This window comes from Pavona decussata, unplaced genomic scaffold (assembly GCF_977016875.1).
Source record: "Pavona decussata unplaced genomic scaffold, jaPavDecu1.1 SCAFFOLD_391, whole genome shotgun sequence".
NCBI classification, from domain to species: domain Eukaryota; kingdom Metazoa; phylum Cnidaria; class Anthozoa; order Scleractinia; family Agariciidae; genus Pavona; species Pavona decussata.
Window position 1 is genome coordinate 1,812,068 of NW_028145763.1, and position 27,650 is coordinate 1,839,717.

The following is a 27,650-nucleotide window of genomic DNA, read 5'->3' on the forward strand; positions in this document are numbered from 1 at the left end:
CGTTCAAATGAGTTCATAAATATTAAACAAATACATAAAATACAGTTATGACAATCATTGCTAATCAGGGAAGTTTCTCGAGATCTAATTTTAGGACCGCCTTCTTAAATGTTTCTAGAGACAGTGATATACGTAAGCCCAACGTTAACTTATAGCCGATCAGAGAACAGGCCCCAAATATTTAAGCTGGCGAATGCTCGCCATAACTAATTGCATGTGCTATACCTGACATCTGAAATTTTTTTATCTGTGACTATAGCTATTGGGAGCCCCCCCTTTCCGTGGGATAACACGCTTGTTCATTGAAAAAAAAAGTTAATTTAAAGTATCACATCTTATATTGAGGGTTTTGCAATTATTAAAAAAGAAAACATGTATTGAATAGATCATACGAGCAGACATCTATGACAGGTATTATTAGACAACAGCAGCTCCAGCTCCAAAGCAGTGTAGAAGAAGAAATACGGGAAGACAACTGCAAAAGAACGATTCAATTACAATTCATCTGCTGAATCATCTTATATCTAAGATGCACACATTTAGCTGTGATGTCTCCCCTACTGTGCGTGCTGTCATCCTAGCTATAGCTAGTGTGTTTCTTGATAAAGAAATCAGGCCTACAGTTTAAGCTACTTTGCAGGTAACCTACGATAACCCCACGTTGCTGATGTGATTGTCAAAATCAAGCAATAAGTTCAGCAGTTTTTCCACAGCTATTCCATCCTCGGAGCCCAGGGGCAGATAGTAGGGACTAGGAAAAAATCGAGAAAAAATTGACGAAATTTTGCTTGAAATAGCTATGGCAACAGAACTTTAGACTCCTGATATAGCACAATTTATTATGGCAAGCACTCGCTTAGACATTTGAGGCCTCTTCTCTGGCCTAAGTTAACGTCAGTCTTACGTAATTCGCTGTCTCTAGAAACATTTAAAAAAGCGGTCGAAAAATTAGATTTCGAGAAATTCGTTAATAGGCAATGATTGTTATACCTGTATTTTATGTAGTTCTTAACTATTCGTCCATTTTTTCCCCAACTGTTTCGACTTTGTCATCGTGGCCAGGCCACTATCTGCTCCTGGGTCTCCGAGGATGTTTTTTCATGCTTATCGCAATAAGTTGTAAACAGGGAATGGCTCTTTGGTCAGTTTGGGTTCGTTTTGTCCACCATTTTATTGGACCAGAAGTAATTTTTGAAACTGAGTTTATAGCTCAACTTTTGAGGTTTGAAGGAATGAGTTATGTATTAAGATTCTTTTGTTAAACGGAAAAATCTGGTCTTGGGTGTCTTCCTCACAGCGGACTTGGCAAAGTGAACTTGCCAAACGAACTTGCCCCAGAGTACTTCTAACAAATGTTCAAGAAGTGCACTCGCTCTGTCCAAGCCGCTAACAGATTTTTTTAAGCGATCTTTAAGTCACAGCGGGGCTCTTTTATGGAATAACTTGCCCCAAGAACTTAGGGATACTGGGTCTATTTAGCAATTCTTGACATTTCGGGTTCGCACACGGCCATCATGTAAAACATTTCTTAAGCATTTTTACTTTTATATCTTTTTCGCTTAACTGATGGTTATCCGTGTTTTGAATAAAGTTTACTGCTGCTGCCGCTACTACTGCTTTATAAATGGCTTCTGTTGCTGCTTGAAACCGGTTTGTTCAATATTCACTTCACCAAAATATATAGGGTATCGTCAGGTATCGCGGTCATTTTGGTCAAATTTAGTGGCAACGTTATTTACTTCAAAACATCATCATTACAACGAATACAAAAACCAACGACGCTTCCAGCGCTAGCGCCCCTTCAACGTCAACATTTGTCGTTCTTCCATATGTTAAAGGAGTCTCTGAGAGAATTTCGCGAGTACTACGCAGCAATGGCGTTTAAGTGGGTTACAAACCTTGCAATGTTTTGCGCACGCGTTTCCCGAGGCCAAAGGACAAACCTTCTGCTTTGCAGTGCCGAGGTGTTGTTTACAAAGTCGGCTGCCTTGATTGCAAATTCGTGTACTATGGACCGACTAACAGAGCCTTGGAAACAAGGTTAAAAGAACATAAACGGGCAGTTCGTGTTGGAGATAATAACTCCAAAATTGCGCAACACGCGAACCAGTTTGTCCATAATATAGACTTCGACTATGCGACAATTGTGGACAAGGCTCGTAATTTTCACGAGAGGCTTTTTCTCGGGGCTTGGTGATTCGCAAAGTGACAACCACGCGGGAAACGAACATATTGCTATCCCGGATGTCTACAAAACCCTCATGTAAACACGCGCGGCTCCTGTTCGTTGTGTTTTGCTGGCGTAGCACGCGCAGCAAATGTGAACCGTTACAAAGCCGTGATTCAGTTGGCTCTTAAAAATAACCGATGAAGGCCGAAGTTGTTTGACCGAAACGTCTTTGTTGCTCAATTAACGTTGTCTCTAACGTTGACAATAGTCAGTGTCAAACAAAAAATATTAAATAACCAGACAAAAGATCAGTAATCAACTTCCCAACAATAAAACTTTTATTTCGTCTCACCATCTACAAACGCAGAGATTGATTTCCTATTTCCTAGTGCAGCCCACTCCCTGCTCGTCCCAAGCAAAGATGATTCATTAACGTGAAAAAGAGGCCATATCCTGGCCTGAATTTCAGCAGTCTCCTCTGGTCGCATACTCTCTCGAGAGTTTGCGACAAGAGTAGACGGCTGAAATTCAGGCAAGTCATTTCCCAGTCGCTTTGAACCTCATTGCGGAAGTGAGGCTAAATGCAAGGCTTTTCAATTAAAATAATTAGTTTTGTTTGCACATGAATGAAAACTAAGTTTCATAATAAAAAAACTATGCACTTGGCCTCGCTTTCATGACGAGGTTCAAACTCGGAAATGGTCTATTCCCGCCAAAACATGGCCAGCGCAATGTCCATTTCCAAGGCCGGATTTAAACATAAACCCTGTCGTATATTTGTTCCTCTAATTTCTTCTGCTTTCATGTATTGAACATGCTATTACTGAATAACGTAGCATATAATTATATAAAATCCTAAGAAGGCCTTCAACTCTTAGTCTTAATTCGCAACTGAAGACAGATTTCACCATAAAAATTATCGTTTCTTAATTTCACCTTACTCTTATTATTTACTTATTTTTTTGTTGCATTTTCTAAGTCCTCAGAAATCGGGTTGTGCTGTTACAGCCAATATTCTACAGAGGCATTTGCTATGATTAATCTTTTGAATTATTTCTACACGCTATTCCATTTTAAATTGTTGATAAATGTTCGGCTAAACCATTAATAAATTCTGCATCAATTGTTTAAGGTTGCTGGCACAGGTGTCCATTATTTTCCAGCACTTATACTTTCACGGATCACTAATACCACCTTAAATTTTCGACTCAGAACGCCTTTCCTAGAAATTTTTTTAAAACTTTGCAAAACGTTGTATCTTAACATGCTGGTTACAGTTCTATAATAAACAAATGGGGTCACCGAGCTCGTTTTTTGGTTATAACCACTTAAAGGTAAAATTAGGGGTGTTTTTAATAGGTTATACTGTTGCTATGGTAACCTATTATGTTTAGAAAATGGCCACAACTTGTTTGTCAAAGTTTAGACATTTGTTTGATTCTATTGTGGCTCTATCAACTGATAAAGAGTGGTAGTATTGATCCATCAAAGTATAATTAAGTTAGTACGGGAAAGAGCTGGAAACCAGTGCCAGTCATCTAAAGACTGTACGACCAACTTTTCTTCACGATAACAAAATCTTCGTTCACTAGTCGTATCTCAACAGTAAGCTTTCAATGAATTCCAAAATAATTGTTCTGACGGATTAACATGGATGCACTTTTCGATTAAACGCTTTCGAACTTTGGCGGCCATGCCTCCGTCCTCTGCAAGGCGATAATAAAATAAATCCAGCCGGCTGTTTCCATCAAAAGTGGCTTTGGCCAAAAGGTCCTGAAAAGAAAAAAACAATTTGTAGATATTGTAGACAGATAACGTGTTTGTGATGTACTTTCAGTTTGCGTTTCATCAGTTGTTTGTTATATTTCCTTTTTCTTTCTTTTTAACAGTTACATACCTGGACAGCCGAATGATCTTTTTTCTTCAGCAGAAGCAAGAGAAGCCAATACTGAGCGACAGCAGCGCCCCCACCGTCTGAGTCCGCCATCACATGTTGAAATGCTCGTCTTGAAGCCCTGAAGGGTACAAATGAATGTTGTGCCGCTAGCACTAAGGACCACAAATTATGGATCAGAGAATTAACTTTGCAGTGTATGTTAAAAAAGCTAAAGTGAATACACGAATTTCCACTGAGCGCTAGCCCAAGAAAGGAAATAGGAGCTCGCATGAGGCAAAGACCTCGGCGGAAATCGAACCCACGACGGACCTCCGGAGGGAAGTTAATTCTCTGATCCATCATTTGAAGCCCTAGAGAAAACATTTCTATGACCGTTGTATCTACACATCACGTAGAAAATGCAACGATGAAAAAAACCCGCACAGGTTGTATTACCTCATAAACGAGCGGCATGGGAGGGCGGCATATCTCTGGGAAAACATAGCAATGTCGGGAAACCGTAGCAAGACTGCCAATCACCCCATCACTCAACCTCATTCCCAGAGTCCTCTCTCTTCCTCCCTAGAGAAAAGACCCTGGTTACGGCTGGTCATGCGGCATCCAAAATCTGGGTGCTTGACAAAATTTGTCGTTAGGGAGGGGTAGTAAGGTATACCGTTTTCGCTCTCTCAGAAAGGACCGAACTTTGTGACAACAAGCTGTTTTACAACAAGCATTTCCAGGGTTCTTTCTTGAGAGAGAGAGAGAGGAACCTGGGAACTAGGTTGCCCGTCGCTAAGAATGACATCAACGTTGTGTTACTTTGCACGTTGATTTCATGCATTTCGCATTGTTGTTTTGAAAGGTAACTTATACAAGATGTACCCAGTCAGAGACGTACTGAGACGAGTTCACGTAAGTTTACAACCCTACTTGATCGCCAGCCGCTGGAGCTTACACCTGTTTGTAGCAATTACAGTTTTGCGGCGACGTGAAATTTAATCGACTTGATTTATATATTTTGGTGGTGAATTTTAAGATTTAAGCTTGAGTTTATAGCTAAATACGAACAAACGAGAGAGTTAGTTTGCTCAAGCTCTTTTGGGAAGACAACCTGGGTATTTTGTTCAGAGAGTCACCACTTTCGCGCTTAGCGCTAAACTGGCGCAATAAAATTGAAACTCTCTCATCAGCGTTTTTCAGGGTCTCTTAAGCAAAGGAGAGCTAGACTTATTTTTGTCTATTTATCTTCCTGTGCAGTTTCTGGTCAGAATTTCTTCTTCCTGCTTCTGACATTCATCGAAGTACGATTTAATCTCTTATAGCGTAAATTAAATTCACGAGTAAAGTCCTTTCTCATGAGCCAAAACGGACCATTACAGCTCTCTTGAAATGAAAATACTTGATAAAAACACTTGAAGTAACCCGGTCGCTGTCAGTTAGGAGGGCTATTCTTCAAATTTCACTCTACAAATTAACAACGACTCTTCTTTACAACCAGCCAGTCATGACCGCCAGAAACATCTTCCTAAAGCAACCGGATTGACTGCTTTTGCAAACGCTTTGTGTCAAGGCACTGTCGTTTGTCGTCAAGTCCCTAATACTAGCCTTTCTCGCGAAAAATCTTTCGGTTTTGATATGAGCTAAAGGCAGCGTGAAACACATATAAATAATCAGCAACACAGAGTGACGCAACAAGAAGCAATGTTTCGTGTCTAAGGACACAAAACGATGGCTCCCGACATTCAACCAACACACCCTTGGTCACTTTTAAAGACTACGATATGAATGAATCAATGAGACCTACCTTGCATTATCTTGAAGAAAATATACAATTCCTTGAATTAAATGCGCCGCTGTAAACCCGGCCTTCACCTTGAGGACCTACAAAGTACACGACAAGTGCAATGGAAATTCATGACGCCCAAAATTACCGTTGAATTTAGAATAAGTTGTTCTCACAAACCTCATTGGAAGCTTCCAAGGAAAGATTGATCCAGCGATCTCGGTCAGCGGACTCTGTCTGCAAGGAGACACAATACAAACTTAGGTCTCGAATGACACAAAACTGAAAACGTGTATTAAACAATAGGGAGCTCAGTTAAGCAACGACGACGGCAACGGCAACGAAAACGCCGCAAAGCAATAGGTTTAATGAGCAAAACCAATCGCTCTGCACGTGCGTTTTACATTTTGGTGCATTTCTTTGTCGTTAACAACGAGAAATGACCACATTTAAGGTTTTATGGAGAACGTGAACGCACGACGGTGAATTTTTCATTTTCTTTCTTAACTTGTACGCCACTCCTACCAATTTGGTTCCTGGATAGTTCGCCATTTTTGTAAAAGTTGAAGTAGCACAAATGAAATAAAGATATATTTTCGGGTGACGTTTTCATTGCCGTTGCCGTCTTCGTTGCTTAAGCTCCATAATACGTCGACAGTATTGTGCCAAATCGAGAAGACAAAACAAGGAAAATTCCATCGCAACTTGTAATTTTTCGACATGTAAGGGAAAAAGATGAAGATGTATCTCATTTTATTTGACGAAAAGCAATCTTGGAGCAGAACCAAAATCATTCACGCCAGCCCTTGGCGCCAGTTATATGTTTTCTCGTGCTTGGCAGCAGTAACATGTTTTCCTGGGCTTAGTACCGGTTGCACATTTTCCCGCGCTTGGCGCCAGTTGCACAATTTCCCGCGCTTGGTGCCAGTTGCACATTTTCCCGCACTTGGTGCCAGTTGCACATTTTCCCGCGTTTGGTACCAGTTGCACATTTTCCCGCGCTTGGTTCCAGGTGCACATTTTCCCGCGCTTGGTGCCAGTTGCCTGTTTTCCCGCGTTTGGTGCCAGTTGCATATTTTCCCGCGCTTGGCGCCAGTTGCACATTTTCCCACGCTTGGTGCCAGTTGCACATTTTCCAGCGCTTGGTGCCAGTTGCACATTTTCCCGCGCTTTGTACTGGTTGCACATTTTCCCGCGCTTGGTGCCAGTTGCACAATTTCCCGCGCTTGGTGCCAGTTGCACATTTTCCCGCACTTGGTGCAAGTTGCACATTTTCCCACGCTTGGTGCCAGTCGCATATTTTCCCGCGCTTGGTAGCAGTTGCATGTTTTCCTGCGCTTGATACCTGTAGCAAGTTTCCCCGCACTTAACATTGGTTGAATTTTAGACGACTTTTTCTTCCCACGAGTCTCTTAAACTTGGTTCACACTTGTGACATAAGCATAAGCATAAGAATGTTCACACTTGTGACATAAGCATAAGCATAAGAATGTTCACACTTGTGACATAAGCATAAGAAAGGCGACATACGCAGGCGCATTGGGCTTCAGACTTTGATCGCGGGAGAATCGCAGATCTCTGTCTTTGATCGCAGAGATTGGGCACTATTTTCAATTATATTTCCGCTGATATCAAACACTGCTGCTTCGTTATGCTTATGCTTATGCTTATGTCGCACCGGTTCACACTTGTGATAACGTGACATAAGCATAAGCATAAGCATATTAAGCATAAGAAAAAGAAAAAGTTTCCTTTTTCTTATGCTTATGCTTATGCTTATGTCACACCGGTTCACACTACACATTCTTACGCTTATGCTTATGTCACAAGTGTGAACCAAGCTTTATAGCTCAATAGTAGAGTATCCCAACTAGTAAATGATTGTCACGGGCTTGACTCATTTTGGGTGGCTCTAATTGTCCATCCTGGTGTAAGGATTTCAAGATATGTTCAGAAATGAACGCTAATGGCATGTACGCTCTTAATGATAGACATGAAGAGAAAAGTTTGACTTTGGCCCCACAACCTCCTGAGAAAACTTCTTCCAGAAAACGTCTACGTACCTGAGCTAGACGAAGAGCTAACAAGGCCAATCGTATAAGAGGAACAACTCGCCAGCTTTGAACCCTAAAGCAGAAAAAGAAATCACAAATTAATTCACAACCTAAGCGTTTTGTTTGAAGATAAGGGCGGGAATTAAGTAGTAAACTTTAGACGAACAAAATCTAATCTTTATATTATTACTCCAAGGCTGCAACTTTTCTGCTTTAGATTCTTAGTAACTGCATGTGTTCAAGTTATTGTGTTCTGAAGAATTGGAAGAGGCGTATTAAAGTTCGAGTTTTAAAACGCGTGAATAATCCGCATATAAGCAATATGTTCATAGATGACATGACGGACTAACTTCGCTTAAACTGTATTAGAAACAAAATCTGAAGATATTTTTTTTTCTTACTCGCAAAGCAAATATGGCTAAAATGAAAGGAATTTCAATTTAAACACACTTGTATATCAGTTAAAATAAAATAGAATATATTATTTTATGCTAGAAATCAAGAATTTAGTCCTTGCGGAATTTAGTCCATGCGCTGGTATTAATATGTGGGTTGGGTTTCCTGTGATTCCATGACCACAACTTACTTGCTATTCCCTCCCGCCTGTAAACATTGTCGATAACAAAGCTCCGCTGCCGAAGGTGAGCCCTGATTGGCTTGAACTTCAGCTAAAACCTGTAAAACATATTTCTGTGAAAACAAGTGAGCCAAATGATAAAGATACCCGCAAACATCTACAAGGAAGCACATGACTTTGCAGAATGCTTAACTGCAAACATTCCTCCGTGTTTTACAAACGAAACACATCAACATCTCAGAAGATAACAAGAGAAAAAAAGACGGTTTTGCAGTCTCCTAAGTGCCAAGGAACTGACGAAGCCACAAATGTAGAGAAGCAAAGAATGTGTTACAAGGTTAGGGGCGAGGATCTGTCTCTTGTTGAGGACAAGAACGGCATGTTTACATCATCAATTACTACTGTTGAAGCGTTTAGTCAAAAGGAAATATCGGGACAAGTATTTGAAGAAATTATCGGAAAATCTACCACAGGTTTTAAGACTCTTAGCAGAAACATGCACGCACACATCCATTTTTAATTTCTGACTAAAGGGTGACATTACCAAGGTCCTCACAACATTACCTGCCAGGCATTCGGCGAATGGACTGGACTCGACAGTAATGACTTTTGTAGCAAGTTAAGTCCAACTTCTACGGGTTCTCCGCTGGCCAGCAACACCTGAGCCTTCAAGAAGTGCAGTTGAGCAGAGACATTTGGAACCGAGCTATACATAGATAAGGCCTGAAAGGAAAACAATACTGTGTCATTAGGGGAGTTATCCCTTTGTGCTATAGAAAGTGTCACTCATTCTTGGAAGTGAAGCGATACGATTTTCAGACCTCTAACATTCTAACGAAAGCTACAAAGCAGGGCTAACCTGGTGTGCTGCTTATTATGTTGTACAAGTTGGCTGTAACTCTTGAGTGTGTGGACGAAATTTTGAAATTAGGCCATTCAAATACACGAAATTGAGCATAACTTTCGTGTGGTGATCTTTTTCTTTCTTTTAAGCCTGTAGATTAAATCTATTTAAATGAAAGCTATCACACTGTATCCTTTTTGAAAAAGTTACACTGTTCAGCTTATTGCAGACTGGATTGAATTCTTGATTAAATTTCCAGTTGAAAATTGCTGGGAGCTCAGTTGAGAAACGGGATTTAATTAGACGAACCTGGTCAACGTGTTCTGCAGCTTCCTTGAACATCCCAGAATACAGCAAGCAGTAACCACGGTGAATAATGGCCCATGATTGGAGAGAGTCCAAATGACTGGTCTGCGATCCCACAAGGGCCGGCAGCTGATGTTCACATTGGCGCTTCAAAGCACCTTTCTCTGATGAGGCTGTTGTAAAAAAATATTAAAGTTCATGTTGTCAGTCTATCATCAGATTTGTAAATTTAGGTGACTACAGAAGTCCTGAATAACCCGAATCTGGGCTACCGACAACTGAAACTTGTTCCCCCTGGAAATATGCTTACTATTTTTCAGTCACTTACTCTGTTCTCAGATCAGCTGCTCTCTCAGGCTGTATATAAATTGTACCGAACTGTTTCGATAGATGGACCCAAACCGGACAGGTGTGGTTTGGATCGGTAACAGATTTTGCTCAATTACACCATACATTTACTCTAAATTTCAGCCAGATGTTCACACTGGACCGGTATGGATTTGAGAACGGTACAGATTACAGATCCAGAACTGTACCAACTCTTGAAGCAGCCTATGGCACCCACTACTGCAGAGCATACTCCGTTAAAACCGATAAGTCGGTGTTTTGTATTTTTGTCCAGTTTTGGTTAAAAAAAAAGAAGTGAAATTTGACATCAGACTTGCTACCTCAAAAAGTAGATTTTCTATACTTCCCCCGGACTCATATTCGTAAAAATGACTGGATTTAGTTTGCTTATATTTTTACCAGCTTGAAGGGGAAGTATCACGAGAATTTGGTGTTAAATCAAAAACTCCAAAATGTTTTTTTTTTTTTATCAACAGAAATCTAAAAAGTATTGATCAGATTTGTTGTAGATTGTCACCCCAGTGTACTAAGACTATTGATGAGTGTCTCTGGCCACAAATGGACTGGGTTAGAATGGACTGCAACTTGAAAAAAGTTAGGCAAACTGTCTTCAAGTTCTCCCGTTTTCGTTCCCGAAATACACTAGAGCAGGTCATGAAGTTGTTCCTTTCAAGAATTCAGTTGACTTCTTTTCTTGATGTTCTAGAAGTATTTTGTAAGTAACTGAAGTTGTTGTGTCGCACCATTTTCACCACAAAAGGCCAAAATCGCCGTGATACTTCCCCTTTTAAAGTCCCACGAGCAGGACAAAACGTGCCTGATTATAAACAAATTGATGATCCCAGGGAACCAAAAAGATACCACTCCCCCTAAATGTTTGATACCTCTCAACTCAACAAACTGCGAAATCCTAGGAGCCAGTGTGCTTTTATCTCTCCAAAGCCTCTCGTGGTTACTAGCTATACCGTCCGCTGCTACTGATGCCGCCAAGACTGCCCAGCTGGTCACGTGATCAGGGTGCGCGTGCACAGCCTTCTGGGAAGCTATCAGACCTGTACGAGTTCTCTTGGCCACACATGTTAGGCTGGGTTTGTAGTCGAGATTACGCAAGGCTCCTGAGCCCACGATACCAGCAGGGTGGGATGCGGGGTTATGCTGTTCATGAAGAAACATTTTTTTTTTGTGAAAGATGGTAAAAAAGCAGCGAGACTCTGGAATGATTACACTGCATTCAGGACAAGTTGCGTGGAGCTTAATGCCTAGTATAACTGCTAACAACGGATGATAAGAGCATCTTGACTAGACTGAATGTCTTGGGTTTGCAGTTACCCCAATTACCCAACGGGGGTGTATTTAAGCAGTGGGGAAGGACAAGGATTTGTCTTCCATTGCAGACAATCAGTCTTCACTTTCCTCACTAATCGTGACAAAAACAAAGTTCACTTAGATAGCAACAGGTTGTCCTGCATGTACCAGAGTTTAACTGGTGTTTTACAAACGAAAGTATTCACAGAAGGAAAACGTATTTATCTCTGAAATTTTAGTAATTACTCTCACCAGAGATCTTACTGCGCCTTTCAATAACATACGGACTCTGTACTTCCGTGACCCAACTAACGATTTACCAAACGTTTTTGTTTTCTTAGAGGTCCGTTGCAGTGATTGACGGCAGTGAAAAGCGTAACCGGTGGTTGAATCTTGAACTTCAGAGACCGCTTGTTATTGAAAAGCGCAGTAGAGGTTTTTGGCTAAATTCGTGGACTGATTTGCGGTGTATTGGCCGACAAATGGTCAAATTGAACGCCTCCACAAGTGGAATACACTTTCACAAAAGTTACTATAAATTACAAACCATGAGGGCAAAAAGGAAGTACAAACCTCAGTAGAGTGACTTCCTCCAAGTCTAGCAGAAGATTCAGAACAGCAAGCAGCAGCCTATCAAAGAGATGGGACAGCGAAACTGTTTTGTAGTGAAATTGTCAGTGCTGGTCATCAGCTTTTGGAAGAACAAAATTTTTAAATTTGTATAGCGCATAATTCCATGACGAGATGATCAAATACGCTTTACAGTATGGGGACACTCTCCAGATCGAGTTGGATTTGGAAATGTTGGTTTTTTGAGGAGAGGGGAAAACTGGAGTACCTGAAGAAAAACCTCTCGGAGCAAAAACGAGAACCAACAACAAACTCAATATATGACGCGGATTCCGGGAATCGAACCAGAACCACACTGGTGAGAGGCGAGTGCTCTCACCCCTGCACCATCCCTGCTCCCTTATCATCAACATCAAGAATAAATGTTTTAATACCACAAAAATAATACTATACCTCAAGTTCATCAGGACAGGCTTGCAAGAGATAGGAGGCCAACTGACTCCATAACAAACTGCTACTTGGATTGCTACAAAAGAATTAATGCATGTATTTATGAACACGTCCCCTCTCAAGAATGACAGAGTATAGCTTGGGCTATTTTTCAAACTTATTTAAATCAAACGGTTTCTTAACGACGGGTTAGCGCCATTTCTTTAACCAATGGGAATCCAACCAAAGCCAATCGTGTCTTGGTCGCACGCGTTTTCGCGCGCTTGACACCAGTTACATGTATTTGCTTGTGACATTTGAAAAGTTCAAATAAAGACAGATGGTTTATTGAAAATTGAATAGCCATTTGCAGCAAAAACAGCTAACACGTGTTGTTATCAGCAAGTAGAAGCGTTGTGAGCTAGGAATGATTGCGATTTAAAAAATTATTTGTATGCAACGAATCTGTTTGGAAGGTAGAAAGGTCAATGCTTTTTCAACAAAACAGACTGCCCCTATTGCTTTGTTGTTCTCTTTCTTGTTTGCTAACTCCTCAAACCAAACCCGAAAAACGATATTTCGCCCAAAACACCTCAAATTATACAATTAACGTCTGGTTTCCGTTCATGACTCACGAACGTCTTAGCTTACGTTTCCTCAACAGAAACACAGAAAATTGATTATGAAAGCTTAACGAAACTTACTGCTAATATGTTATCTCTTACCGATGAATCTCTTTCATAATATGACTTCGTCCAAGTTTCTGATTTCCCTGTAAAATAAATTACAGCATTACTGAGGCCCTGCTTTAAATCTGGCCAAGGATAAGTTTATCTTCTTAATTTATCCCTCCGTGTTCCCTGTGTTATTTAGAATGGAAACAACAGACAAGAAACACGTCCGATTGACATAGTCTACCCATCTACAGCAACGAAGAACCGGATTCCATGAAGATGGAGACCTTATGAAACTCTTTCAAAATTGTGTTACTCAACGTAGTTCTGTCTTTCTGGTTTGGATAAGTCTAAACGTATATTTACAAAAACAATATAGCACTCTATATTTACTTTGAAAAAAATCGGCAGCATTTTTGAGGGCCAGAGCGGATCTTAGCAAGAGCTGTTCTTAACAATCCAAAAATTAGGGGTAACCACGTACTTTTGAGAGATAATCAAGCAACAATAATCCTAAAAAGTGATGATGATGAGTGATTGATGCTCAATTATCTCTGAAAAATGAGTGGTTAACCCAAATTATCATTTGGATTCTAACCGCCCTTGTAAAAATCTGCTTTTCCCGCATAGTCAAACCGCGCAAAAAATACCTTGTATTAGCAAGTACCATCTACAAGGAACTCGAGTTTCTTCGAACATCTCGAGATGCACAGATTGTATGCGCTGTAATAACAAGACGCAACGTCCTTGAGAGGTTCCCAAAGAGGCAATACTAAGCTAAATTATTGCTCACACTATCAAAGAAAGGCTCAAAAGAGATTGGTACCTGTAGAGCGTAAAACCGAGAATACAGATAACAGATATTGCCAGATAGAACTTCGCTCCCTGAAAAACGAGATATACAAACGGAATAAAAGTAGTGTACTATCACCATACCGGAAAAAAAGGCCACTGGTACACTTACCCATAATTCTTAGCGTACGAAAACCCTAAAAACGCTGCTAACCGAGCATACAAAATGATGTTAGCACCGTCAGGGGCAAATTTCGCCAAATATTTTGGCTTTCTTTGAGCCTATTGGCTGTGTTAGGTTCTCAAGGTATTGTTCTGATAGAACAAATGCGATCAACTTAAGCCGAGCGAAGCCTTTACGTTGTTTGTCGTGCTGGATAGCTGGTTCGCTATCACGAACTCCTTCACGGTTGTTGATAACACCGGAGAAGTTGCTCGCATTTTTTGATTAGGCTGAAACACTTAAAGTGTAGCCATTGAACTGGAAGCTATGGAAACTTCACTTCATGGTCTTGGGATGTTCCATGAGTTGCGTGTGCGTTTGGGAGCCTTTGCGAAGTAAATGTATTGATCTTTGGTACTGCCTCTTTTATCAAATGAAAATTTGAATGAAATTGAACGTTATTGGAAATGAAAAGATTCACTGTTATATTTTATGGTAAGTTGGTTATTTCCAGCTCGTTATCCCAATATAAATACAATCTGACTTCGGTCAAACCTCATCCTCCCTTGCTTCGGTAATACAAGAATTATCTCACCATCGTTATTTTTCATCAATTCGCCAAGTGCTGCTCCAGCTAATGTCGCATCACCACTGACCAAACCGAGGGTGCAGAGCGCCATGAGACCTTGTTTACAAACAGGCTGTAACTGGGAACTGCAAGACAAAAAGGTAGACACGTAAGGGCGCATGGCATGAGTACACGGACTGCTGCGAGTCCATGGTCAGAGGGTGGCTGTAACTGTAAACCGTGAAACAAGAGCTGGGTCAGGTAAAGACACACGAGGTGCCATAAGGTATAACTCCAAATTCAGTAGATAACTGGGTCATAATTACCATCATCATCATCATCATCATCATCATCATCATCATCATCATCATCATCATCATCATCATCACCATCATCATCATCATCATCATCATCATCATCATCAACAATATCATCAGCATCAAATTCAAATTCTAGCAATAGATTTATTAGCGTCTTCTCATATTGTCAAATTCTAGCAATTATATATTGCACAGTTTCACCTAATATGTTCAAATTCTGGCAATATATTCAACATTCTCTCCTCACGTCAACATAATCATCATTATCATTCTTGCTCCATCTCTTCTGTAGAATTGGGCTAGCACTAAAAGATTTCTAAAATTAAGCAAAACATTCTTTGTTCTCAAACAACCTTTTAAAGAGCATTGCTTTAGCTCCTTCTAAGTCATTCAACGTGTATCCCAGCATGCCCATGGCGGTTAGAACACATGACCTGTCGGCATCCGTCTCCGCCAATTGATACGCTTGCTCGTATGCTGAGGAAAATAAGAAAAAACTCACTGTTTCAAAGAAAAGAAAAGCACTTATTAAAATCCCATATCAGAGAAGATGCAACAAAACGTACACACAGCTGACAAGTCTCCACATAGAGGCACACTAGCCACCCATTCCCGTGGATCTTGGAAGAATGCTTTCAGTTAAGGGTGGGCGTAGCGGTTATGCTTTCAAACTTTGCTCAGATATACAGCACATGTACATTGTTCGCTTTCATTGGAGTTTAAAGTTAAAAGCTCAGGCTAGTTATCACAAAGATTCTTAAAAAATTACGTATCTATGTTTGCAGTGTGCTTAATAAACAGCAAGTGCTACGGGGCTAGATGTAAGTTCGATACAGAGAAGAAAATTAAAGGAAAAAAAAAAACAGAAACCAGATTCCCCCGTGTCTTGTAACTACCATTTCCATAAGTCAACTATTTGAACTAAAACGAAAATTACTCAAACTATAAAATGATAGAGCAATAAAATCGTTCAGTCTCCAAATTACTATCACAACTACTCTTGATTCAGAGTTAGCCTTTACCAAGACGAAAGCAAATTTCAACATAATAGAACAACTTTGTTACTCTGATAGCTATCTTTCAGCTGTCCAGACATGAACAGTGACAAAGCGAGGCCACACACATCATTGAATTCATTCAGTGGCTTCACAGCTTGGCAACGTGCTACTGCTTCCTTGTAGCGACCCAACGCACTGAAATGGAAAGTTACCAGCATGACAGTTCGGTGACAAATTTCTTAGTTACAGTGAGGTAGCACACATGCTACAGGGCAGACCACTCAGCCAGCACTTAGCTCGAGCTTGTGCTGAATGAAGTAGTTAGAACCACTGTAAGGTTATTCCAAGTATTTTATCAGGATACTTTTATGGCGTACCAGTACCTATGGATACACTTGGGTGGAAAGAAAGCAAACAGCGATAGGACCCAAAAATGCTTTACTTTGACCTGCAGACTTTTAACACGTTAAAACCTTTGTTTAGCTTTAAACAGAGAAGAAAGGAAATCATTTAAAATTTCCAGCATCACTTCACAGTTAGTTCAGTTATTAGGCTGAAGACAAGCTGGCTGTTCAAATTCGAGTATGGAACATACATAAATATGGAACTACTTTCCTGACACAATAACCAGTCTGTATGCCAAATTGCTCGTTCCGAAGTTCATAAAGAGACTGGGCCCTACTTTACGCATTGTTCAAATATGCGTCATGTGAACAAATGAATATCGCCAGAAAGATCACATAAAAATTTGTAAGTTTACCAAGTTTGGTTTGGATTTATTGCGTAGAAACCAGGCTGTGACCTGTCAAAGGTCGCCAAAACCCCATACAAATGTCTCTGAGTCTGAGAAGGCGTTCCTCAAATCAACACAATCTCTAATTTTCCCGATTTTTGATTTTTTTGGTTGCAATCTAACGACAGAATCTCAAACTTGGTAAACTGACTAATTTTGGTGTGATCTTTCTTGTGATGGACTCTATTTTCTGATTAAATGAAAATTTAAAAACTCGTTCCCTGTAATCCATTTGAACTCCAGAACGGGCAATCAAAGTGACTTTTGAGAAATTCGGATTACAAGGCCAAACCGTCACTTGCGTCCTTTTAGAATATAATTATAATGGCAGCTCAAGCCACCATAGAATTGCTACAATGGGTTGGTTCTTTTATACTAACTGACGTATTTCTTATTCGGCAACTTACCAAAGTACTCTGGCATGATTTATCATCACAGCATTTAAATGCTGTTGTTCATCCTCGTTTCCATTTTCCTGAAGCAACTTTATTGCGCTAAACGACGTAAATGAAAAATTGATATCATTAAATCAAAGGTGGAGGAAGATTTTTTTATGTCCCGTGATTTTGCTACATATATTTTACCAAACACTTGGTTATCAATTAATATTAAATTTCTCCTCATTCTGTAAACTCTGTTTCTAGCTTTGGCTGTTGCTCTTTCTTCCGCTGCCAATGAACAGCTTTGGCCAGCTTGAGGCAATCGGCAACTTCATTCACAAAAAACAACGACAGGAACAACGAGAAAAGAACGCAATAGAAAACGATTTATTCTTTTCGTGAAAATATTAAATAACATGCTACTTGAGCAATGCAACTTTTTTCTAGAAAGTACCAACCTTTCAAACGCTTTTTCTGCTTGTAAGAACAGTTTCTGGTGTTCCAGCAACAAGCCATACATATTAAAAGCACCAGCATTGTTCCTCATACGATCTGCGAAACAACGATAGAAAAAAAAACAAAACAAAACACTACAGGCTCAATTCATAAAGCACTGAATGCATGGCATTTTTTTAAAAATTTACAATAAGTTAAGGATAAAATATCGTTAAATGAAACAGAACATAAGGAAATATTGAAAACTTTTTTTAAACAAATAATTATACATACACTTCAAAAAGATCAAACAATGCATGTATTCACGGCAGCAAACATATCCTTAACATTTACAAGTTGTGAATGTAGGGCTATTTACAGCAGGAATTTCAAGGAAATAAACTTGAATGGTACTTAAAATGTTCCAAGACCTTATGGCATGACAGTACCGAGACCTTACAGATACGACGATTCCCATCCATAAATAAGAGTACTTTCCACTTGTCAGCACTGGCCGGCAAGGTATGGTAATAATCAGGGCTGGTTATATAACAGTCCTTGGAATTTCTTTAAATGGCACAAACCAGTTCCAGGATGTAAAATTGTGAAGACTTTGTAGTCGGAGACAGCCCTTGAAACTGGTGCATTGCATTTACAAACGGACCGGTCTTGTTAGCCAGTTGAGAACAATGGAAAGCACCCTTTATTAACTCTATCTGGACTGGGGGGCGGGGCGGATTCTCCCTGCGGGGACTTTGAACCTGAATAAATTTTTCAATATTAGAGCAAACGACCTGAAACTTCACGGCTTTTTCAGAAATTTATTTGGAAACCAGTTGGTGTGGTTGGTTAATGTTCATTGCCTTTGATGTCACCATGGCAACCAATTTTTGACAGGCAGGTTTTCCAGAAAATGGAAAATTCCTTTTCCGGCGGACATACGGAAGTAACGTCATAACCAATACCAAAATTTCTGTCATTGACGGGTTCCAAATTTTGTTAACCATGGTCGTCTGCGCGCGCGCCTTCAGCGCACGGAGCTCCACTAAAAACTTGAAGGCAATCCCACACAACAACCTCGTTCCCAGGGCCTTTTCCTTAGCTTGGGGGTGCCCCCAAGCTAGGAAAAAGGCAATGGGAACGAGGTTGTCCCACACAACTGACAACTTCTCACCAGTATATTTACTGAGGGCAGTTGCAGACTGTAACACAGCTTTTCTGTATTCAGGATGAAGATGAGAGAGAGTGGGAACTGGTTTCCCTTTCAGCATCACATGATTTTCAGATGACTTGTCTGGCAGGAGGCTTGAACAAACCCAGTGAGCATAACCAATGCTTCCTTCGACCTAAATGCAAAACAAGTCAGTAAATCATAGCAAAGAAAACTGGGCCCATGATCCATTCAATTTCACATGTTACTGAATGGAGCATCCCTTAACCCTTCCTAGTTCGACGCAGGGGGAGGACTCTGCCACGGCAACTTTGAACCTTAATAACCTGTTTAAATTTTGAGCAAACGCCATGACACTTCAGGACTTCAGAAATTTATATGGTAAAAATTTGATGTGGTTGGTTGATGTTCATTGACTCTCCATGGCAACCAATCCGTGACAGGCAATTTTTCTCAGAAAATTCAAAATACTTATTCTAAAATGAAGAAAAATTACTTGTCTTACTGTAACTGTTATGTTTTTAGCTCATATTAGTGTTCCTTTACTGGTCTTCATTACCTTTTCTTCAATTTTCGGCCCTTTCCTGAAATTTTAGGAAAAATCCAGAAATCCAAGATGGCCGCCATTTGGCAATCATGACGTAATAACACGTTAAATGACGTCATCAATTCTCGTTGCGGACCTCACAGGAAACATCTTTGGACGAACTATCTCTCCTCTAAGCCTCATTGTCATAGCTTTTATACTTGCGAAGTTATGCAAGGAGGGAATCCGCATCCCCCACCCCGCCCCAGAAGGAAAAAAAACCGGTCTAGATAGGGTTAAAAGTGATCGGCAATGCTCCAGAGATCAGACACTCTAGAGGGCAGTCAGGATTTCTGATACCTCCAACGTCATGGAAAAACATCACAATGCGCTTGTTAACTGCACAGTTCTAATGTTTAAGAATACGACTTGTGTGAAGGCAAGTGTTATATAGGTTGCCAGTGGCTTACATTGCGTCACAAACACACTACTAACATTGAAAAACTTCATGAACAAGTTCCACTACAGCTGTTGGAGAACTCAAAGGAACTGCAGACGGTAGGAGAAACACTCGAGGTCCATTTCCGTTCCTTGTGGCAATATTTTGTTGATTAAAAAGACTAGAGTCTGATTGTTAAAAGTATATAGTGGAGTGATTTCTTACGTGAGAACCCAGCTCCGTTGTGTGTCTAAACAGATCCATGGCTTCTTCACTTCCTATAATCTCAGCAATAGTGGCCTTAAAATCCATAAAAACAAAAAATCAAAAACAATAACATGAGGATAGTTCATCGTCACACTATCAACTGGACACTCAGTATATCAATGCGTCTTGTTTCCCTTTTTAAATGACATTCAGAGGGATAAAGGTATTTTGTCCAAACGTTGAGAGGTGGTATTGGGAAAAAATTGTGTTTGTTGAAAGAACGGGCCCTTAGTAGTAGAGAAAAACACTTTTCAATTACTGTCTATTGCCTTTGATGCATCCAAGTTATGGATTGACATGATTAATGAGACATCCTGCATGCTGTGAAATGACGTGACTTGATACAAATGACATGGTGTCAGAAGGTGAAACAGCTAGGAAAGCTAGTGATATTTTCTAACTGAAAAAAAAGGATTGAGTGTTATCTTCACCGATGATCACTGCTCTAAAAGGATTGGAAAATTCTGCCTCTGAGTGGCAGCTGCAGAGTGGTTCACTGTTGCTTGGATCATGGTTTTGAAAGAGAAGACATCGATTAGCTCAGAGGAAGTCATTGTTACCTGTCCAATCCAGGCTGCAGTGTAAGATGGATCTAATGCTTGAGAATTCTTGAAGGCCTCATGTGCAAGCTAACAGATAAACAAGTCAGTATATCAATAAGTATATGGCTTTGTGCAATACCTCACTGCAATGTCAAAGAGTCAAATTAATGCTATTTACCTCTATTTTTCCGTTTTTCAAATAGAGGACTCCCAGATTGGTCCAAGCTATAACATTCTGTCAACAAATAAAAAAAAGAAGAACGTTCACCACTGACTCAGTACCGTTGACCCAAACCACAATTCTTTGAAATATTATTTTCACCAATTCAATGCTTCTGGTAGTTAAAGAGTTTCCTGGTAGGAAAAAAAATTGAAAAGGAGAAGGGGTAGCTAATTTTGGTGTTGAGCTCGCAAGGTGGTAAAGAATCTCCTCAAAATGTTTCTAGACGCGTCTAAGAGCAAACCAAGAGAGGCTATTACATAAATTACATCTACCTTTTCGTGCGCACCACATTCAAGACTTTTCTTGCTTTACAGTCAATAAAACTGGAATTAGGTAACCAGCACTTGGCAAACCGTCAGTTCGGGGAACGAAGATGCCATTTTGTTGGATTACACAATGATAATTTCGAAGCATTTGGGAAAGTCCTCCCAATATTCCATTTCACTGTTGACTGTGAGGCTTTGCTTCTCAAAACCAAACTGTCAGTCAATTGTAGCGTGTTGTTACTTTGGGATGGAATAAGAGTCCGAAATGAAAGCAACTGAGAGTAGTGTACTTCTTGGGGTGCTCTTGTTTATTCATTACCACGGCTTTTGTTTAAAGGTTGTGCACTCGTGAATGAAACACCATAAAACTTACATTAGGTTCAGTCTTGATGGACATGATGAGTGAGTGCTGGCTGAGTTCTGGATTGTTGACTTCTGCAATAAAATGTCATTCAATAGTTAATGCAAAACAAGAAACACACAACGATAACATCAGTTCTCACAATTTGTACGCAAAACTGAGATTTTACATCAAAAGATAGAATCACAACGATTCTAACCGAGAATCACGCGACAGCAATTCTCCAGTTTCGTATTTTACTGCCACTACTATTACCTTTAGAAGCTGTCACTACACCCAAGATGTTCCACAGTTTGTGGTTAGACGGTTGAAGTGTTAAACCTTTCTTCAGTGCCTGCAGGAGAAGATTAATTAAGGACATGAATTTCATTGACGAATTGAAATGAACATGGGAGGGCCATGTAGCAAGAATGTAGAAAGATTGCCAGAAAATGATCGCAAGAAAGACAAAAAACAACATATCACCTGAAGAGACCTGTGTGCCATCTTCTGTTTATCATCTCCATCCAAAATCTAAAAGAGACCAAAATCCTGATAGATAAACTTGTTCAGTCACTGACAAAAGCATACTCAGAAAAAAGAAACTCCGAGTTCTCCCAACAGGAGTCGAACCTAAGACCTTCCGATTACTAGTTCGGATGTTCTACCACTGAGCTACAGGAGACTCGTGGGAGCTAAGGCCATTAAACTAGGTTCATGTTACAAACATCCTGCATACTGCTAGGATTTGAATGTCAAACGTGTGGTATATGGAAGAAATGTGATGGTATATTTCCAGCCTGGTGAATGAATGAGAATGATGATTATTCTAGAAAGTGACGCAGGCATACTCGGAAAAAAGAAATCCGAGTGCTCCTATCAGGAGTCGAACCTAAGACCTTCCGATGACTAGTTCGGATGCTCTACCACTGAGCTACAGGAGACTCGTGGGAGCTAAGGCCATTAAACTAGGTTCATGTTACAAACATCCTGCATACTGCAAGGATTTAATGGCGATGGGTGGTACATATGTATAACCAAAATCCCACTTTTACATGATACCAAAGTGTATGGTTCCATGCATCAGATATTGACACCTATCATGGAGACTTGAGAGTATCTGGAGACATAATGAATTATAGTCTTTATCTTTAGTTCTGTTTTATGGAATAGGAAACGCTTCCAAAATTTCCATAAATTTACCCCACAACGTGAGAGCAAGTATGCAAGAAATGTTTAACATTCATCACGTGTCAGTCGTGACTGTCTTATTCACCTCCCATTTCCGAGCTCACAATAGACCATTTCCAAGTTGTTGTGAACCTCACCTTGAAAGCGAGGCTAAGTGCAAAACGTTTCATATGAAAATTAGTTTTGTTTACAAATGAATGAAAACTAATTTTCATAATAGAAACTTTCCAATTAGCCTCGCTTTCATAATGAGGTTCAAAGCAACTCAGAAATGGTCTATTTACCATCTTTCCTTTTTCTACCACCCGAAGGAGGCTTTTGACATTCCTGCTGATTTCTACCGGAAGTTGCTTTGCATCATGGGTTAAAAATTTGGGGGAACTAGTCCCAATCTCCCTTTCCGAAATACACGCGCGGACAAAATGGCGGCTATTAGTTTACGATCTCCGCCACGCAAGAATATACACCCATTTATGAAGCTCAAGTTGGAACCCTGGATTTCTTATTCCATCAGTTTGGTGAAGACAATTATCCAGTACCTATATTTGAAACTTAGTTGTATAAATGACTCGCTAAAAAGACAAAATCCGACTTCATGTAGTTTTGTTCGTAGAGACGAGTTGCGAGCTATTTTGACTCTGTTATAACTGGGTCTAAACTGCCGCTAAAACTATGAAAACAATCTCTTCTCGTTTGTGAGACTATTTAATAAGGAGAGAAACTTGTAATAAAGTCAATAAAGAAACAGTAACACATCTGGCCTGGTCAAGTTTAATATTTGTACATTTCCACGTGTGTGTGCGATGGTTACTCGCCGGTGATTTACTTGCATTGAATTGGCATCCTTTCACCATGATACCAGAGCTTACCAGGGCAAAGTAAACATTTACGTCCACTAATGTATCGTACAATTTTACGACATTGTAGATACATAGATGTATTCAAAAGATTTTTACATTTAACTGTTTGATAGCCCAAACAAATTTCCCCTCAAGACAAAAAATGTTTCGCGTGTTAACCACGCAATGTTGCGCGGCTCCAAAATCCACGCCATCGCCCTCAGCTTTAGTCGACTTCCCTTATCTGCTGTTCATGCTGTTTAAATGTTACCATGCCGAAAGCTTTTATTTGTAACGCATGTGAAAAGGATTATGACACTGCAAGAGGGTTGCGAAAACATCACAAAAAATATCCAAGCCACAAAGAAAATGCTAATAACGAGAAACCATTGCAAGCTGTTGCAGCTGTCAACAATTTCTTGGACGTTTCTTCAAGCCACCGTGCTGCGAGACTGAAGGAACTTTTAAAACATTTAACAACAGATGAGTTTTCAAAAATAATTCTACCAAGCGTTGCAAAACAGGTGCCTACTTCTGCTTATCTGCTTTCGAAAAGCCAGCACGCCGACCTGGAAGGTCAAGTTAAAAACTTATCCACACTCACTCCTTTATTCGTTAAAACAACCGCCCATTTCTACGCTTCTTTCCTCGTCACACAATTACATCGCACTACCCAGGAAATATAATGGAAAACCAACCAACAAAGAATAGCTCAACTTTATTGATGACTTGAAACTGCCTGTAAATAATTGTCAACAATCTACACTTCCAGGTTTAAATGTCTGCACTGGCCAGCCCGAAATCAGTCAAACACAACAAAAGGCTCAGCTCATTGAATCCATTCTCTCACACAATAATGGGGAGCTTTTCAAACATATACTCATGCCTATCGTCCTGAAGCAGAACTTCAGTCATTTTGTCAAGTTTGCAGCTGGACTAGTGAGCAATTTTAACATTGGCCAGCTCAAGTACCAAAACATTGTCAGAAATGAACTCGGAAAAGAACTTGAGACAGTGTTTGGTGTAAATATTATGGTTCCAAAGGATGACATGTGCGAAAAGCTCAAGGAAGACAAACAATCCCTTCAAGAAAAACTGTTGTTAGACTTTAGTGAACACAATGGTGTTTTAGCTGGACATACAAATGTAAAGAAAACAGTGGAATGGTTACTCAGTAAAGATTCAATGAAAAACACAATTCTTGCCCCCAATGGGAAGTTAATTCTCTATCATTATATTGATGCCTTTCCATGGATGCAATGGAGTAAATTTTTCAATGGAGAAACTGCTATAAGGATTAAACTGGTAGAGCCGCACAATCTGTTAAGTTCCATCGTGACATTGTGCTCTTGGTTGGGCCCTGATGACTACAACCATGTTAGCAACCTTGGAAAGGAAACTCTTCGACAGCTGTCCACCTTGAAGACTGTCTATCACCCACATCTCAAAAAAGACATTCAAATTTGTGTCCGTGGGGTTGCAGATGGTTGCCAGCGACGATCAATCACTGGAACTTCTTCTGCCAGCTCCACGTATCCTATACCCGCGTCACCAGAACACCAAAAGCAACTTGGAGACATGAGCATCATCTGTAACCAACCTATTTGGAGAGAACAAATGACAGAAAGAGCAGAAGAAGATTATGCAACCTGGCTAGGAAAGCGAGTGGACAACACTGAAAACAGGTAACTTTAAATTTAAAAAAATAATAATTACAGCGCGGACACTCGAACCATGAACGGTCAAGACATTTTTTCGCCTTTTTTTCAAATGCTGTAATGATATTGTTATAAACATGGCTAGCATGAAATAAACCTGTAAATAAATTTTAACACAAAATTATCATCATTTGTGGCAGGCGAGAATATGCAAAGACACATCTTGGACAAAATGGACACTCTAATGCATCCCATCTTGATCTCGAGGATTTTTACCCTGCCATGTTACACCAAGCTTCAAGAGCTACTGAAACAATAGCACGGAGAATTGGCCAAGTAGCTGATGCCCTCCAACTTAGCAAGAAACAGTGGTTTCTGCAATTGCAGAAAGTTGCACGTAAAGTTTGCTTGGAAAGCTATGATGTGACATTCGATGAAAGTGGTGTCTTAGCTTTTTATGAAAGAGCTGAGGAACTTTTGGGTAATGTTGGTTTTAGTTCTTTGATTACTCAAATATTGGTCTGCTTTTGCAGTGGTTTAAAGAAAGTTTTCCATTGGCTTTTAAACACTCCAAAGGAGCTAACCAGAGACCAGTATGAATGTCATGCTAGAGTACTTCTGGGGTTTCAATTTGTGTTGATATTTGGCACTCAGTCTGTCACTGCTACCATCAAGGAACTTGTAGCATACACTGGATTTTATATTGAGAAAGCTCTCAAAGATGCCACCCTGGTTGGACTGCCTTTGTGCCTACACAACTTTAATGATGGCATAATGGAAACTAAACACAAGTATGCAAAACAAGGAAATTATATATACAGTGGTGGGCTCACGGGAGAAACTGGTCGGCAAGACTATCAGAAGTGTGTACTTACCCAGCAGTTCTATCATGAGTGGACCTCGGTTGAGAACAAAGAGAAGAAAGATTTGAGTTACTCTTCAGACATCAAAGTCAAGAAACGCGAAGGGACCAAGTTACCCAAGCATCTACAAAGAAAGAAAATGGTGAGACGATAAAAATAAAAATGTATGCAAATAATAAAAATATGTAATCACCATTACAGGATTTCAGCTAACAATGGTGCCCAGTTAAAAGCGTAGTAATAGATCACTAAATATATTTTCTGTTTGATTACTTATGCTTGGTTGAAAATTGCAATTTTCAATTGTTTTTTTTTTTCTGGGAACTGAATTGGTACATGAAAAAGAAGATCACAAAAATGTATCAAGAAGAATGAGCCACACGTGTGCTTTTGGTTTTTATCCTGCTTACTCAGTACTTAACATTTTTTTTCAAACAGCACATTCCTTTTCAAGAAACTCAAGGCCAAAAGAAATCATCTACATCACAGGCAGCTGTTGAAAGTAAGGTAAGCTAACTACTCAGGACTAATTTTGTAAAAAATATATAATAATAATTTTAAGCTACAAAAAATATCAGCTTGGATCCTGGTTTATTTTTGGGGAGCTCGAGGTAAATAAATAAGAAATAAAAGCAATATATTTTAACCTCGATAAGTACAGCACAACATCCCACAATTTTACAAAGATAAACTCACCTTATGATTAATTTATTTCAGGAAATAGATGCAAGTGAAGACGTTCCAGATGTGTGTGATTCGTTCCCTCAACAGCCTGGAGTCGATGAAATAAACAAGCTTAAAGACAATTTTCTAATGTCAGCGAAAGCAGTTTTTCCCTCGGCGAGTCCAACGGAGATCACGATTGAAAATGCAACAAAGTTCGCCTCCACAGTAAATCACGGTTCAGTTAATACTCCTGCTCACTTAAACAGCGTGAAATCAACTCCTCAAGGCATAAATATCCAAAGATCCGATCCAAGGGTTTCCCACGAGTTGTTTACGCTCAAGGTTAACACCAGCAAGCCACAACAGCCGGGTGCGTTTGTCGTCGAACACACGCAGAAATCATCTCTAATTCGGAAAAAAGCCGTTGTTCCATTCAATTCCATCTTGGGAATGGTGGTAGATGAAAGAAAAATAACAATGGCTATTTCCGAACCGCCAAAGACATTCGTCAAACGGAAAGACGAGTCTGGCGCAATGTCCACCTCGTGGTCTGAACAACTTGGAGATTTCTCACTCTCTGGAAACGGTCCTGAAAACAGCAACACTCGCGTTGAAATTCAATTTGAGCGAAGCAATAGCTTTCATTCATTAATTCAGTCCGATGTCTATCTTCAAAACGCAATCAGTGGAGGCATACTGCTAGCTTACCAAACCACATCTCGCGCGAAATTACTTGAACCAGAGGCGTTCCTTCCAGTCGCAAACGACGCGAAGACAGTTCGTGCTGCGCAGCTCGCCGTGTTAGACCTTTTAAAACAAGCCGAACGAACCAGCGATGTCATCTGGCTAATAAGGATGTTCCAGGGAATCCAGCTAGAATTTAAGAAACGCCTCAGGGACAGAATGGCCGGTGATCCTCTTCTTGAGAAGGAAGAATAATCTGGAGTCAAGCTAATCGAGTGAGCACGGTGTCTAAACTCAATACTTTTCCGATTCATTTAAATATGAATCAAGTCAGTTTCAGCGTGTAAAATAAGTTCAACAAACGTAATTTAGTATCTCGGAAAGTTTTTAGAGTACAGAAAAATTGTAACTGGAAAACGAAAGCGACAGACATCCAGACATAGTCGATAATCTAGCTCTTTGCGTTCTCTGAAGCACACGAAACACACGCAAAACGCTCGAATGAAATGGACCCCCTGGTCTGTTTGCGAGTCGTGCGCTGATTGGTTCAAATTTGATGAGCTGTCAAATAGAAATCAGCAGGTTAC

The 27,650-nt window shown here is 40.0% G+C and overlaps 2 protein-coding genes across 3 annotated transcripts in view; one reads left to right on the forward strand and one right to left on the reverse strand.

The window, feature by feature from the left end:
- Positions 1 to 2,485: 2,485 nt before the first annotated feature.
- Positions 2,486 to 27,650, reverse strand: part of LOC146451326 (tetratricopeptide repeat protein 37-like) — a 49,622-nt gene continuing 24,457 nt past the window's right edge. The window contains exons 29-53 of one of the 2 annotated variants that reach the window (XM_085099351.1): positions 21,649 to 21,696; positions 21,439 to 21,517; positions 21,196 to 21,257; positions 20,512 to 20,568; positions 20,352 to 20,420; positions 19,750 to 19,824; positions 18,563 to 18,734; positions 17,412 to 17,505; positions 16,981 to 17,067; positions 15,848 to 15,975; positions 15,136 to 15,259; positions 14,490 to 14,608; positions 13,766 to 13,824; positions 12,991 to 13,037; positions 12,290 to 12,362; positions 11,840 to 11,896; positions 10,846 to 11,116; positions 9,617 to 9,786; positions 9,028 to 9,186; positions 8,473 to 8,561; positions 7,896 to 7,959; positions 6,013 to 6,069; positions 5,854 to 5,930; positions 4,068 to 4,185; positions 2,486 to 3,943 (exon numbers count right to left, since the gene is read on the reverse strand). In XM_085099351.1, the coding sequence (XP_084955477.1) occupies positions 3,770 to 3,943; positions 4,068 to 4,185; positions 5,854 to 5,930; positions 6,013 to 6,069; positions 7,896 to 7,959; positions 8,473 to 8,561; positions 9,028 to 9,186; positions 9,617 to 9,786; positions 10,846 to 11,116; positions 11,840 to 11,896; positions 12,290 to 12,362; positions 12,991 to 13,037; positions 13,766 to 13,824; positions 14,490 to 14,608; positions 15,136 to 15,259; positions 15,848 to 15,975; positions 16,981 to 17,067; positions 17,412 to 17,505; positions 18,563 to 18,734; positions 19,750 to 19,824; positions 20,352 to 20,420; positions 20,512 to 20,568; positions 21,196 to 21,257; positions 21,439 to 21,517; positions 21,649 to 21,696 (2,529 nt within the window). In that variant the 3' untranslated portion in view covers positions 2,486 to 3,769. Of the gene's footprint in view, positions 3,944 to 4,067; positions 4,186 to 5,853; positions 5,931 to 6,012; positions 6,070 to 7,895; positions 7,960 to 8,472; positions 8,577 to 9,027; positions 9,187 to 9,616; positions 9,787 to 10,845; positions 11,117 to 11,839; positions 11,897 to 12,289; positions 12,363 to 12,990; positions 13,038 to 13,765; positions 13,825 to 14,489; positions 14,609 to 15,135; positions 15,260 to 15,847; positions 15,976 to 16,980; positions 17,068 to 17,411; positions 17,506 to 18,562; positions 18,735 to 19,749; positions 19,825 to 20,351; positions 20,421 to 20,511; positions 20,569 to 21,195; positions 21,258 to 21,438; positions 21,518 to 21,648; positions 21,697 to 27,650 lie in introns of both variants that reach the window. The other variant, XM_085099350.1, reaches the window with a different exon arrangement.
- LOC146451327 (uncharacterized) lies at positions 24,867 to 27,643 on the forward strand. Its single transcript, XM_085099327.1, has 3 exons — positions 24,867 to 25,855; positions 26,095 to 26,220; positions 26,431 to 27,643. The coding sequence occupies exons 1-3, from the start codon at positions 25,133 to 25,135 to the stop codon at positions 27,316 to 27,318; spliced, it is 1,737 nt and encodes a 578-aa protein (XP_084955453.1). The 5' UTR covers positions 24,867 to 25,132; the 3' UTR covers positions 27,319 to 27,643.